Genomic DNA, 14,196 nt, shown 5'->3' on the forward strand with positions numbered 1-14,196 from the left:
TACTAGTTCAGGGAATTTGATCTTGTTAAGTATTCTATTGCATTTGTCTTTGTTTTCTCGTCACTTTTGCTTGCGATTTAGTAGAAACATAGGGCAGCTTAGGTTTTTAGGGTTTTTAGTTTTTGGTGCTTCTAGTATATTTTTAGGGTTTCAAATTTGCAAGTTTGGGAGTGCTTTGTGAATTTGTACATAAAACGGTTAGTGGAAAAAGGAGTGAGCCTGAGATGTTGGTAGGATAGGTAGAGTTAGAAGTAGTGTGAGAAAGAAAAAAAAGAAGACGAAACACAAAGATGTCCATATCCCTATTGAAGGAGATATTGTCCACTGCCATTTCATTTTAGTTATATAAATAGCATTGTAATACTCCTTACTCGAGTTTATAATTAAATCTGATCAAAATATGTCATATTTTCAAATCAATTATTTTACTAAAGTTTAAATTATTCATTTCTGTTTCATTCACTTATTTAAGTTTATTTAAATGTTCTTATACCATTTCTATACTTTTCTTATGCCCTGGTTTCGAATGGATGTTGCTTGGGGTCCTTTTTAAAGCAAAATGAGAAAATCTATGGTCATGACCTATATGTCTCATGATAAAAATCTACATATCTCAAGACATTACACTAGTATTGTAGTAATTTTGGTTCAAAATTTGCTTGGCTCAGGACAAAAATGCATGTCTGCATACATGCCCATGGGGCTATATTATTTAGATTCAAAATTGACTTGTCTTGAGACTTTGACTCTTATGTCTTGAGACCTGGAATAGGGTACCACAAATCAAGTTGTAAACATTTCAAAAACAATATCTAAACATCCTTATTTCATTTTCATACATTATTGGGCACTTTTCAAGCTTCAAATTTTACTAAAGGCCAATCTAATCTTCACAATTTCATTTTAACTTCTCATACATATTAGTAATTCCATCTCTTATATCAACTTCTTAGCATTTGAATTCTTCTATTATTTTTCCTCCTCGTCTCTATTCCACATCCTATATGTACATGCATATATATACATATATTTATATGACAATCTTTAGCTTTTAGTAGAGCATGCCTATATGTAATATTATTTTTTTTCACTAATTGCTAGTGTACTCTTAACAAGGTTGTCTACTTGAGTAGCCACTAAAGTATTTATATCTTGGTCTACAGAAATCAAAAGTAAAATACCTTGTTTTTTAAACTAGACCCAATGAACCTTTTATCATAAAAATTTCAGAATTTAGTACAAAGTAGATCAATACCAGTTTTTCTTTAGATCTTCCCTCATCCTGTTGCTAAGCAACTATGGCCCTCTTCCACAAAATATTTTTTTTACAGAATTTGTAACACTTCTCACCCATTTCAAACGAACAGTACATATGAGAGATACCACCGAAAACATGTATAAGTAAGAATCTTTGAATTATTTAAGGATAGAAAAGTTTAAAATATTTTTATAAATTAATAAAAATATGTTGTAAACAAATTTAAAAGTAACTTAAAATCAACCCAAAACAAGTTTCAAAAAATCAAAATAACTTAAAATAGTGCAATGCTAAAAATAAGTGCGACTTCTCGCCAAGATTTATTAAGTAGTGAAATTGCAACAAGTTTCAAGAAATCAAAACAACTTAAAATAGTGCAATGCTAAAAATAAGTGCAACTTCTTGACAAGATTTATTAAGTAGTGAAATCGCAATAAGTTTCAAAAAACCAAAACAACTTAGATAATGCAATGCTAAAAATAAAAGCCACTTTCCGACAAAATTTATTAAGTAGTGAAATTGCAACGTGAATTATGCGATGTTACAATTTAGCAATTCCATAATAGCAATGTCAGGTGGTTAGTTTTAACATCCAAATTTTCTTTAAGCATTTAAGAATGATAAACCAAGTAAAACTATATTAATACACAATTAATCTAACGATTGGGCTATTTATATCTATTATCTTTTAACAAAATTTCAACAAAAATTATAAAAGAACTGTACCTTTTTCCTTAACAATGTTCGACAATGGTGGAAGCACCTAAACTTTCCTTTCTTGATTTTTTTCATAGTCGGATGTAGAAGAAGAAAAGAGAAACATCTATTCTCTTTCGTTCCACTAACATCTTAATATACTAAATTTTTAATTAACTAAAATCAATGGTTATTATGCCTTATGATTAATTTATGGTGGGATATTCAAACGGTTGACAAGGTTGATGGCCACTGATCCATTCTTTATTCTGGATTAATTGCCCTTTGATTCTAGGTTTAATTACTTAATTATACCTTGAGGGAACGGTGACTATGAGGAATGTTTTCCTTTATTTTTTGAAAGGAAAAAGCCCGTTTAGGCGTGGAGGAGATGTTGCGGGGTTATCCCGACGATGGGAAAAGGCTAGCAAATACTATAGCTTGGCCAGCTGATGAGATTAGTAAAATATTACTCGGACAGATTTCTTTAGCATTTTTTTGTAAGTGTCCTAGATGTACCTGGAATATAGAGTTTGATAAGGTAGTGATGGAGTTTCAAAAGAAACTTCCATTATACTGGGTGAGGTTGATGATAGTGCTAACATTCTTCTCACCAGTTATGTAGCCTCCAAAGAAATGACTACTACTAGTAAAGGAGGGAAATTCCAAAACCTCGGTGATAAATATTTCTTCATCAGATGCTGAAAATCCTACTCAGCTTGAAATATAATATCCTTCGAGGGGAGAATTTTCAAATTGCAATATTTTTGTTGCCCCTAATAGTTCAAGCGATAGTTCTGATTTGTGCAGTTTATTTACTTTTTGTATTGTTTGGACACATTTTCGATTTTACAAGTGTTTCAATAGTAGAAAGTATGGACTTCAAAGATCTTTCCATAAGTGAGATGTTTAGGAGAAATAGGAGGCGTGATTCTTCATCCACAACCTCGCAAGATATAGAAAAGTATTGTTGGAAAGGAAAAGGAATGAAAAGAAGAAAATATAACCAAGAATATAAAAAGGTGGTGTTTCTAAGAGCAAGGAGGTAGCTCACAGTGCAGCAGTCACAAAATCGCGCTAAGACTACAAGGTCTTTTCCTATTGCTACTGTTAGCAGGACCATCGCGATGCCCAACCTTCTCACTCATCTTCCCCTGTTATTACCCTTACTACTACCAAATTATGATACCTCCTCCATTATTAGGAAGACATATTCAACCAGGAAATAGTTTTCTTGGTGCACAAAAAGGCCAACGGTTTAGAGATCAAACTTATTTCAGGTATTGTGACTTTGTTCTAGAATCCAAATATCCTCTTTGTGTGGAGAAGGTTGCTTAAACACTGAGGTTTAAGAATTGTTTTCTTCTAAATGAAAATAAAACACAAAAAATACATTTTCTCTAACCAAACTTATCCTTAGTATTCAATGAATTCAAGCTAAAATTTATTTTTATTTTTACAATCAGTACATTCAAATAATTACCATCATAATTAATCATAAAAACCATAATAAATTTGAAAATAGCTCACATATATTAAAACTAAGAAACAGTTCTTACGTATGCTTCTACCCATTAAACCATTAATTATTATTCTTTACAATATAACCAAGTGAGGATTTTTTTTTAATTTTAAAATGTCAAATTTAATAGAAGAATTATAATGATGTTAACAATTGTTAAGGGAGTTGTTTTCAATCCGAACTGCAACAGGTATGGGGAGGAGTAAAGTCTCAAACATGTTTTCCGTGATTGCGCTACAGTTCGTGAGGTGTAGGATCGTGCCAGCTTCGGATGTTGCATGGATCGATGCCTAGCCTAATTGAAACGGCACCGCTGAGACCTGATAGTGGTTGTTCTAGTCGTTTTTTTACCTTGTCGTAGTTGCTCTAGTATTTTAGAAATATGATAGTATGGAAATCAAAAGATGTGCCTGCAAACGCTTTGCTGCTCGATTGGAACTATGCTCCGCGTCTCTTTGCTCGACTGCAGGTTGTTTACACAAATGGAGCTGATGGTCGTAGCCAATGGATCCAACCTCCAAAGGGGACGCTGAAATGTAATACAAATGCAGCTGTTTTTCAGGAGGCAAATATGACTACAGGCTAGTTTCGCAATATTTTAAAAAAGTGCTGTAGAAAACTGTTTTTAAAAAGTGTTTTTGAAAAGTTTAGTTTAAAATTTGAGTGTTTAGCATTACTGTCAAAAAGTACTTTTGAAAAATAAAATGTCCATTTTAAACATGTTATTATTAAGTACCAAATAGGCATTTAAATAATATTTAAATTAGTTAATATTATTATATTTTAGTAAAAATATAAAAAAAACTTATTATAACTTGTTGTTAATATTTTAATATATGAAATATAAATTTTAAATATTTTTAAGCAATAAATATTAATTATTTATAAAATTTAATTAGAATATATAAACTATATTTTAAATATTTAAATAAAACTATTAATTATTTGTAATTAGTATTTAATTTTTTTATTTATTTTTAATTAATAATTTTAAGACAGAAAAAAGGAAAAGTACTATGTTATTAGAGGGATAAAAAAGTAATTAAACGTTAAAAGTACTTTTAAGAGCGAAAAAGCTAAAAATTTTAGTTTCTCCTTTTTAAAAATACTTTTAAAAAACATTTCTAAAAAGTTAAAAATTTCAGCCAAAAGCAACTTGTTTAGACACAGCTTTTCTTCAAAAAATACTTTTGGAGCCAGAAGTATTTTTTTTAAGCACTGCAGAACAGACCCTAAGTGGGTTGCGATGTTAAGGGATTCGATTCGCTCTTTTGTCGGATGTTGTTTTGGTTTTGGGGATGGGTGCATGAAGGCCAACATGGTTGAGGCTTTAGCGCTTCGTGAAGCCCTTTCATGGCTTAAAGACAAGATAATCGCTGCTATCATCATGAAAACGAATTGTCCTACAGTTATAGAAGCTTGTACTAATCCGGCAGAAGAGGACTCTGAAATGGGTATTAGATGATTGTTTTAACTCAAGGCAGTTTATTGACAGTGGCGAATACAAGGGGGGGTGGCAGTGGCCCTGGCCCCCCTAAATTGGAAAATTTATGTTTAGGCCCTTAAATTTTTCTTAAAATTTTAAATTAATAAAGGTAAAATTATACTTTGGCCCCCCTAAAATTATAAAAATTCTATTTAATCCTTTAAAAATTATAAATATATAGACTATAAAAAATTAAAATTTCATTCGACCCCTAAAAATTTGTTCTGGCTTCGCCCCTGTTTATTGATTCTTTGTTTTCTTAATGGACACGTAGTACAGGGTGGCTCACAACCTTGCTCAAGTATCTATATTACGTGCTAAAGTTGTATTTCGAATAGTCATTTGATGGTATCAAACAAAGCTAATGGACATAAAAATAGGTATATTGCTCGAGCCAGTGGTCCTGGCTCTTGGTTGAACTTCTGATCTTTGTTTATCTTGAGTTTTTCCTTAAAAAAATTGAACTTTATAATTTTGCCCAAAAATAATTAATCCAAAGTGAAGCAAAGTATATAATACACGAATACAAAGGTAAGAATACAACATTATATATAAGACATGTCCAAAATCATATATAATGTCAATTATTAACATATCAAATTTTTTATAATACAAAATTCTTGGCAACATGATTATGACTCAATATTATAACATAATATGAATAGTTGCTAAACTTTCCTTCCGAATAATGGCAGACACCTAAAACGGTGCAGCAAGATATGAGTCAATGAGGTGCCAACCGGTTTTCCTTCTTTCACCAAAAATAAAAATAAAAATAAAGAGCCAATTTCTCCCTTGTTATAGTGGCAATATCTTAAAAGTAATTCTTGCTCAACAAAATCTTCCTAACACTGCTGGCTACTAATCATGTAGGGGAAGCTAGAAATTACAAGCACATTACATAACTAACACCAAACCTTGTGAAAGAAATTATTGCAGCATTGTCAAAATAAAGGTTTGCTTTTCATCCAATGCAAAAAAAAGGAAAGAAAAGAAGCCCCTTTGAGGAAAAATCTGAGCAACAACAAAACTGACCATCAACGCTTGACCCATTGGAAGCTCTTCCTCGCTTTTGCCTTCCCTGGCTTTTTCCTTTCAACCACACGTGAATCCCTTGTCAAGAAACCAGCTGGTAGGACACAATTGCTTTTTAGTTATATTACAACCATAAGATCTATATATAATCCCAAAAAGATTACAAATAAAAGACCTCCCCAAACCCTACAGGTGGTCTAATGGAATATAATTGTATATATAAAGATAGACAACTGCAAGATAAAAAAAGAGGAAGTACCGGCTCTAAGGGGAGGACGTAGCTCTGGCTCAAAATTTTGCAAGGCCCTACTGATTCCCAGCTGAATTGCTCCCACTTGACCTGTCATGGAGCAAATAGTCAGCTCTAAATATAAGGAAGAAAACTAGGAGTCCATTACATTTGACTTGGGCAAAGGGCTTTCACGTTTTAAAATATGATTGAGCTAAGGTAATTGAGGTACATATCAGATATGTTCTCCTTAGGGCATGACATAGAAAGGCTGAACAATTTTTAAGAGTGGCATGAATATATATCATCATAACAGAAGCCTTTAACATACATAGCAAATACATAGACAATCAAACTCAATAACTTGTATTTAATCTGTGCTCAACAGACAGCTCGTTCACTACAGGCATAACTTTTTTTTTTGCTTATTCTTCATAAAGAAACCTAAACCCTTCTCTGTCCTTTTTTTATCTTTCATTACGTCAGATTATTTCTTATTCTGAAGGCTTTCAGTATTACCAGTATGACTGGCTGAATTCAATACCAATGCACATTTTTTTACTACACACATCTCATAATAAATAGGTTTTAGCGACAGGATTTATAATAAGTGGAGTGAAATTTAACGACCAGAATGGTTTATTCTATTTGTATAGTCAGCTTGATATTAATGATATTGAGGTTACAAGTAAAATGGGAGAAAAGATTCAACCTTAATGTCAGACAAAATAATTGTGAGACATTGCTATTATAGTTAGTGTTTTTAATGCTTAAGGAAAGAAAGAAAGGAAGTGCAACTCCAATGCCTTAAGCTTACCAGAAAGACCACCTCCTTTAACCGTGCATTTGATGTCCCAAAGGCCCAAGGTCTTGGTCTCTGAGAATGGCCGAAGAAGAGCCGCACGGTGATCAAGCATTGGGAAATAGACATCAAATTCTTTGTCATTGATAATGAACTTCCCATCACCAGGTTCAACCCAAACACGAGCTGTACTACATTTCCTTCTCCCAGTCCCATAAGCCCTTCCTTTATCATCTACTTGTCTTACCCTTTCTTTGGCCATCTCCTCCAGCTTCTGGCGTTCCATTTCAGCTCTTGTGGATTTCCTCGTATTCTTTTCATAACGCATGTCTTCTATAACACTTAAAGGTGGCAACCCCTCAACCCCTTCCAGATCCTTTAGAGCTATCAAACTGTCAAGCATCGCATCTGTGATACCGGATGCTGCAATAAGGTCACCAAATGCACGATTCGGGCCTACAAAAGGGAATAATCTTCCTGTTAACCCAAAAAGATAATTCAAGTAAAAGAGAAAAAGGAAATTATCTTCTTGACAAATAATCAAGAACGCCAAACACTAAATTTATAATTTCTTTTTCTTTTTCTCACTTCTCATCCTACTCTTAATTCTAATAGACAAAAAAAAAACCATTCAACACAGCTAAATTTAGCAGCAAATGCAGCACTAAATAATACAAAACTGGCCAAAATAAGCCTTAATTTAATTTTTTTGAATACCATAAAAAACAATACTATAGTAATAAAAGGGATCAAATCTATATAAAAAAAGCGATGAAAAAAAAAGCTAGCCTTTGAGTACGGCAGTGAGTTGTTTCTCTTCTTCTTCAAGCTTCTCCCGGTCCTCAACCTCATCAACACCCAAAGCAATACCGGTACCATCAATGGTTAGACCAACATCTTGTACAGCTTCTTCTTTAAAATCAAACACACCATCATCTTTGTCTTCTTCTCCAAAGCTCCACGCTTTGTCTTCCTCTCCAACGAACCAATCCCCTTCCCCGCTCTTCTTTTGCGATTCATCGGGGAAAAGATTCCCGAATTTGCCGTTAGCTTCTTCGGAAAAATTCCAGGGATTGGAAAATGACTGATCTTTCCTATTGTCATTGTTGTTGGTTGAGAGGAAACGGACGAGGGAAAGTGGATGGGGTTGAGAGAAGGAAGGACATGGCAGGGATTTGGAGGAAAGAAGAGGCAGAAAACGGAAATGGGAAGCTCTGGTGAGGAGACGACAGAACATCATCGTAGAGAAAAAGGCCAAGGGTTTTGGGAGAAAGAGGGAAAGGGTTTTCATTTTCTAGATTTGGGCAGGGTTTTAGATTTGGCCAGATTTTGATCCCGACCCGATCTAATAGGAATATCTGTAATTCAATTAAGCCCAAAGGTTGCTGCTAACTTGTTGTAACTATTTATGATTGGGTAAATGGCACACTCAATTGAGTCATCCGTGACAAAAAAAATAAATAAATTAAATTATTTCGTTAATTAATGAACCCTAATGTGGGGATTAATTCAACCTGAACAATTCATTTAAATGTAAGCGTACATCTGTCTAAATCTATTTTAAAATATAATTAAATAGCACAAAGTTGAAAATATTCAACCTAGCGAAATAAACTTTGTAATTTCAATCAAATCCTAAAAATGCAATTATACCAAGGGCCTAAATGTAGTTAGATCATAGTTGAAATTGAGTAGTGGCACCGCTTCTTCTTTGCCACTCATTTCCTTTACTTTAAATTGGTGAGATCTTAACCATTGAATTATTTTATAATTAATCTCTTTATTTGCTAATGATGTATGTTAAGTGGGAAAAAAAAAGAATGGGGTATTATCATCATTTATTCATCTCCATGGACCGAAAGTAAATATGAAGAAAGAAAGAATTGAGCCCTCATCCAAGGCCGTTACTAAGGTCAGTAATTTTTCTATACATTTCTTGTCTCGAAACCTTGGTTTAACTAAACTATTCATTAATTTTAGCCATTATGTAAACTAGTTTAAGATGGCATTGTTGAGTTTCATTCAAATAAAGCTTAGAATTTAATAATTAATGAAGATTTAAGCTTAGATCATGTTAGAAATCTAGTGGGAATTGTTGATACCAGCTCGAATCAAGCTTGAATTTTTTATTTATTTCTAAGTGTTTTTGGAGACCCAATTGTAAGGATGGGAATTTTGAGGTACTTAGAGAATAGTTTATGAAATTGTTAATACTTAATGTATTAGTATGATATACCATGTTGAATTGAATATATACAAGGAACGGTTGATCATTTTTTATATCATTGGCTTGGATCGGTTATGTACACCTAATGCTAAATTGGGCAAACGTGGAATCATGATTGGTAGAATAATTTGATGCATATAAGTTCGGTTATAGGTTACTGCAAGCTAGTGCGTAGTTGGTTGAAAGTTATATGTTTGGGAATGCTTATTTTAGGTTATTTAATCTGTTGTTCTCAATACATTATGGTCATGTCCCGAGACCTCAAGAATAAAAATGACTATTTCAAGTGTACCTGAGTAGTGATGTTGAGAGATGTTGAACATGTCTCGAGACAAGAATTCTCTATCTCGAGACACCTGAATATCAAACCTAAAAGTTCAAAATAGGTGTAACATCCCCATACCCGACCTGCTCGTCGAATATTGTTGGCATGCCATAGGATTGATAAAGTACAAGTTATTTCGACTATATGTTAGTGAACGTTGGGCTTATTTTCTTTCGGACGTTTCAATAAGTACTAGGCACAACTTTTACTTTGGTTATACCAATGAGTATTGGGTGCATTCTGTTCACTTCAGACATTCCAATGAGGCATTGGGTGCCAAATTGGTGTGATGGTTAGGATATGTGTATCTATTCGAGTCTGAGTCATTTTAATAAATGATATAAATTGTGAATTGGTTAAATGATACTCAAAATGATTTAATATTATGAAATTGTACCACATGTACATATATAAAATATATGATTATTGATAGCATGTGAAAGACCATGCGAATCGGTTAAACGATTATGAGGGCCGATTTGGAAAGTTAGCAAATGAATTGATTCGATATCGGAAATAAAAAATAGGATATGATTGGATGTGTTAAATTGAATAGAAATGTAAACACTAATAACATTGGTATGATATGTGCATCTAGTTTTTCTTAATTGAGGCAATGTATAGTTGTTTCCTTTTACATAACTTGTGTTCTTTGTGGTATATATACGTATTGGTATGTGATTGCAGATTATCATGAATTGTATATGTATTGCTTGATATTTGAATTTGAGATTGAATGTATGTAATGGATATAAACTTGTATTGTACTAACTTGAATCATGGAAATACCATTGAGCATTATAATTCAATGTATGTTTTGTTTTCCCATACGTAGGTATAAGTACATTTCAAGGTTCCAAGAAGTGATTCTAGTATCCAACAAGAGATTCTCGACTCAACAATGTTTGTATAATCTCTTTTTGGTTCATTATATGACATGTACCTAGGTTGGGTCGGTTTTGTATGTGGTATGAACCTGTTAACTTTGGAAGTTAGAATTGGTAATTTGGTAATGGCAAAAAGGAATAGTTGTATAGATGAATTTGGTATATTTGAAATGCATGAGATGTTGCAAATTTGAGGCCATATGTATATGCAAGTGATGGTCGTGATAAGTTTTATATTTATGATTGATCATACTTGAAAACTAACTATTATCACGATAAAGGCAAGCGCACCTATCGAACAGTAGTATAGCTTATAGCAAGACCGGAATGTCGAACCCACAGGAACTAAAAGTACTAGTATTAACCTTCTTTTTATTATCTAGCCTAAAAATAAAGGGATTTACTTTATCTGAACTAATTAACTAAACTAAGAATGCACAGGAAGTAAATTGGGGAAATACTTTTGGGAAAACTGATTGATTTAGACAATACCCAATGAAGAATCCACCTAGACTTCACTTGTTATTTGACTCTGAACTAGACGATTTATTCACTTGACTCGATCCGTAGAAATCCATAATTTATTATTATCTCTCTCAAAACTAACAACGTCTAACCCTAGGTTGATTAATTGAAATCTCTTTCTAATTAAAACCCCTAGTGTTGCATTAACTCGATCTATGAATTTCCTTATTAGGTTTGACCCTAATCCAGCAGATTTATGTCACCCTATGTCTAGGGGTGCAATCAAATGCGCTTAATTATGCTAGATCTACTCTTAGACAGTGACTTTTGCTCCTCTGAATAAGCACATCAATACTTTGAATCAATGTCCTGGAATATTAAAGCAAGAATTAAGAACACATAATTAAGAACAAATCAAGTATTTATTATATAATTTAGAAAATAGTAACAAGATCCGTCTTAGGTTTTATCCCCCTTAGGTATTTAGGGAATTTAGTTCATATGTGTAAAAGAAAACATCTTAGAAGAATAATAATAACAAAACATAAAGAAACCTAAAAACCCCTAAAGGAAATTGAAGGGAGATCTTCAGTCTTGAAGGAGAATCCGGCTTCTGAGATGAATCAATCAGCTTTCTTCGAGTAATTCCTTGCCTCCCACTCCGTGTGTTCCCTCTAGGTGCCTCACTCAGGTGTTTATATAGGCTTTAGAATGCTTTAAAACCCTCAAAAGTGGCTTTTTCCGAGTAGAACTAGACTTGGGCTCGACAGGGAGACGGCCATGTGCCACACCCGTGTGGGGTGGCTTAGGCCGTGTTAAAGTCTGCTAAATAGACACGGGCGTGTGGTCTACCCGTGTGAGGAAGTTCAGGCCGTGTTGATTTCCCACGTTGACCCATTTTCTCCGTTTTCGGCCCGTTCTCGCTCTTTTTACTCTCATATGCTCACCTAAGTATAAAACAAGAAATTAAAGGATTAAGAGCATCAAATTCCACAAATCTAATGATAATTCATCCAAAAATGTGCTAAGCATGGGATAAAAATATGTATAAATTACGACTTATCAAATACCCCACACTTAAGCGTTTGCTTGTCCTCAAGCAAAATCCTCAACTCATAATCAAAATAAATTCTTCTCAACTTATAATTCTCATCAATAATGTTTCAAAATAATCCACAAGCAGTCATACATTGAAAATTTAACTAAAAGAACATTAAGGTTTCAAATAGTCAAAGTTGAGCATTTTAATCATAAAATTATAGGCATCCCCCTTTATCTAAGTAATTATCTTTAATTTCAAATTGACATTGATTAATATCCTCACTAAAGGTTCACTCAAATCACTTAGTGTGTTTAAGGTTCAATGATTAAGCACTCATTAGCCAAACATGAAAAGTTATTACCATAAGCTTGCATGAAAATCAAATCTCCACCACATTGAATGAGATGATACACAAATCAAAAGGTCTTAAGCAAGGTTGTAATGGGGCTTGGGTTAAAGGTATGGATAAAGGCTGCAAAATAAGGTTAGAATCGAGATTAATTTAATAAATTACCAAACTTAGAAGGATGAAGCAAATTGCTAAATTACAAGAAAGTGTCAGAATTCGGCTATCTAAAGCAAATGATGAGAGCTTTTTCTCAATATAATAACTTTACTTAACCAAGCTCAATAAATAATTGTAACTATACGGTTTTTTTTTAAGAATAAGAACAAGTACAATGATGGAAAATACATAAAAAGAAATAATTCAGCAACTGGAATGAAAGAACAAAGTTAGGTAACTAATTAAATCAAATCTCGATAAAAATGAGTCAATGAAAAGGGAGAAATTCATAATGAATCAAAAAGGGTTAAATTGTGGGTTATTATTAAGGGTAAAATCAAGAAATAAAAGTTAAGGTCCAAAGGGGTTCACTAAGGGTCAATTATGTGGGTAGGCTTTTATGGGGTAAATGGGTTAAAACCTAAGTGCCTTTATCATTTTCGTATATAAAATCAAATGGGTGGTCTTGACATATATAATCGAAGCAAGTTCTAGAATAATGAATCAATGTTCACTCACTCATAACCAATAAAATTAGTGAGCAAGAAAGATATATGCTCTAAAAGGCTCAAAATCTCACGAAATATATGGGTATTTGATGTCAATCCTGTAAATTCAAAACTTCAAGATAATACCTCAATTCAGAGAAATAACCTAGCAATTTTAATTCTCAAAAGTCAACTTCTCATGCTTCATTCTTTAATGTCTTTAAAGTTTAAACAATCAATGCACAATTACCTATGATTTACTTCAAAAACATATCAATAAAAATCATAAATCAATCAGAATTCACTCTAATAATGATATGAGAAAATTATTGAGAACAAGATAAAAGTTCAGGGATTTCTGATAATTATATAAATAACCTCCCCATACTTAAGATGTACAATGTCCTCAATGTACAAAGATATATAATAATCATATAAGCATAATATCAAAAGAGAGGGATAGAAGCGAAACTTCCCTGAATTTTTGAATGAAATCCTTGGAATAGTGAAGGCTGGATTTATAGATATAGCCAATGAAAGGCCTGTTTCTGAGTTACTAATAAGAAAATAAACCCACTGTGGAAGAGAATTAAGGCTTATTCGATAATAACCATTAGGATAAACATAGTTCAAAATATAAAAGCATAAGTCTTCAAAAATAATTAAAAGAAAGATAAAATTAAAAATAATAAAATAAAATAAATAAATAGAGTGGAGAAAGAGAGAAGAACGAAGGAATGTGTAGGGAAGGGAGGACAAGAGAGAATATTTTGAAGCGTATGGAGGAAAATGGAGAAGAAATGGTGGGTTTTGGGGTGATGGTCGGAGCTTAAGTGACGATGGCGATGGAGAAAGCGGCGGATAGGGTTAGGGTATTGGGAAAGGGATGATGAATAGTGGGGATTTATATAGATATTGGGGCACATGGCCATGGGGCACGCCCGTGTGCCCTTATTTCAACCCGTGTGTTTCGTGATTTTCAAATTTGGGCGTGTCTGGAATTTGGCCCACACCCGTGTTCTTTGAGCGTGTTGGTGCACACGGTCGTGTCGCACAGCCGTATTCTGTTTCGTTCGCTTCTCCCATGCCCGTGTCTATATGCGCACGCCCATGTTATTTTGACAGTTTCGACCACGGGTGGTGGGCACGGACGTGTCGCACGTCATTGTTGATTTGGCAAGATTGCCTACGGCCATGTCGCACGGCCGTGGAAACTTATCGAATCCCGT

At 33.4% G+C, this 14,196-nt stretch overlaps 1 protein-coding gene across 1 annotated transcript; it reads right to left on the reverse strand.

Annotated features, from left to right (window-relative positions):
• Window positions 1–5,738: 5,738 nt before the first annotated feature.
• Window positions 5,739–8,405, reverse strand: LOC107889490 (30S ribosomal protein S9, mitochondrial). The gene is made up of 4 exons (XM_016813930.2): window positions 7,818–8,405; window positions 7,044–7,484; window positions 6,257–6,337; window positions 5,739–6,091 (listed from the first exon to the last, which is right to left on the reverse strand). The coding sequence occupies exons 1-4, from the start codon at window positions 8,317–8,319 to the stop codon at window positions 6,000–6,002; spliced, it is 1,116 nt and encodes a 371-aa protein (XP_016669419.1). The 5' UTR covers window positions 8,320–8,405; the 3' UTR covers window positions 5,739–5,999.
• Window positions 8,406–14,196: the final 5,791 nt, after the last annotated feature.

This window comes from Gossypium hirsutum, chromosome A09 (assembly GCF_007990345.1).
Source record: "Gossypium hirsutum isolate 1008001.06 chromosome A09, Gossypium_hirsutum_v2.1, whole genome shotgun sequence".
Classification (NCBI taxonomy): Eukaryota; Viridiplantae; Streptophyta; class Magnoliopsida; order Malvales; family Malvaceae; genus Gossypium; species Gossypium hirsutum.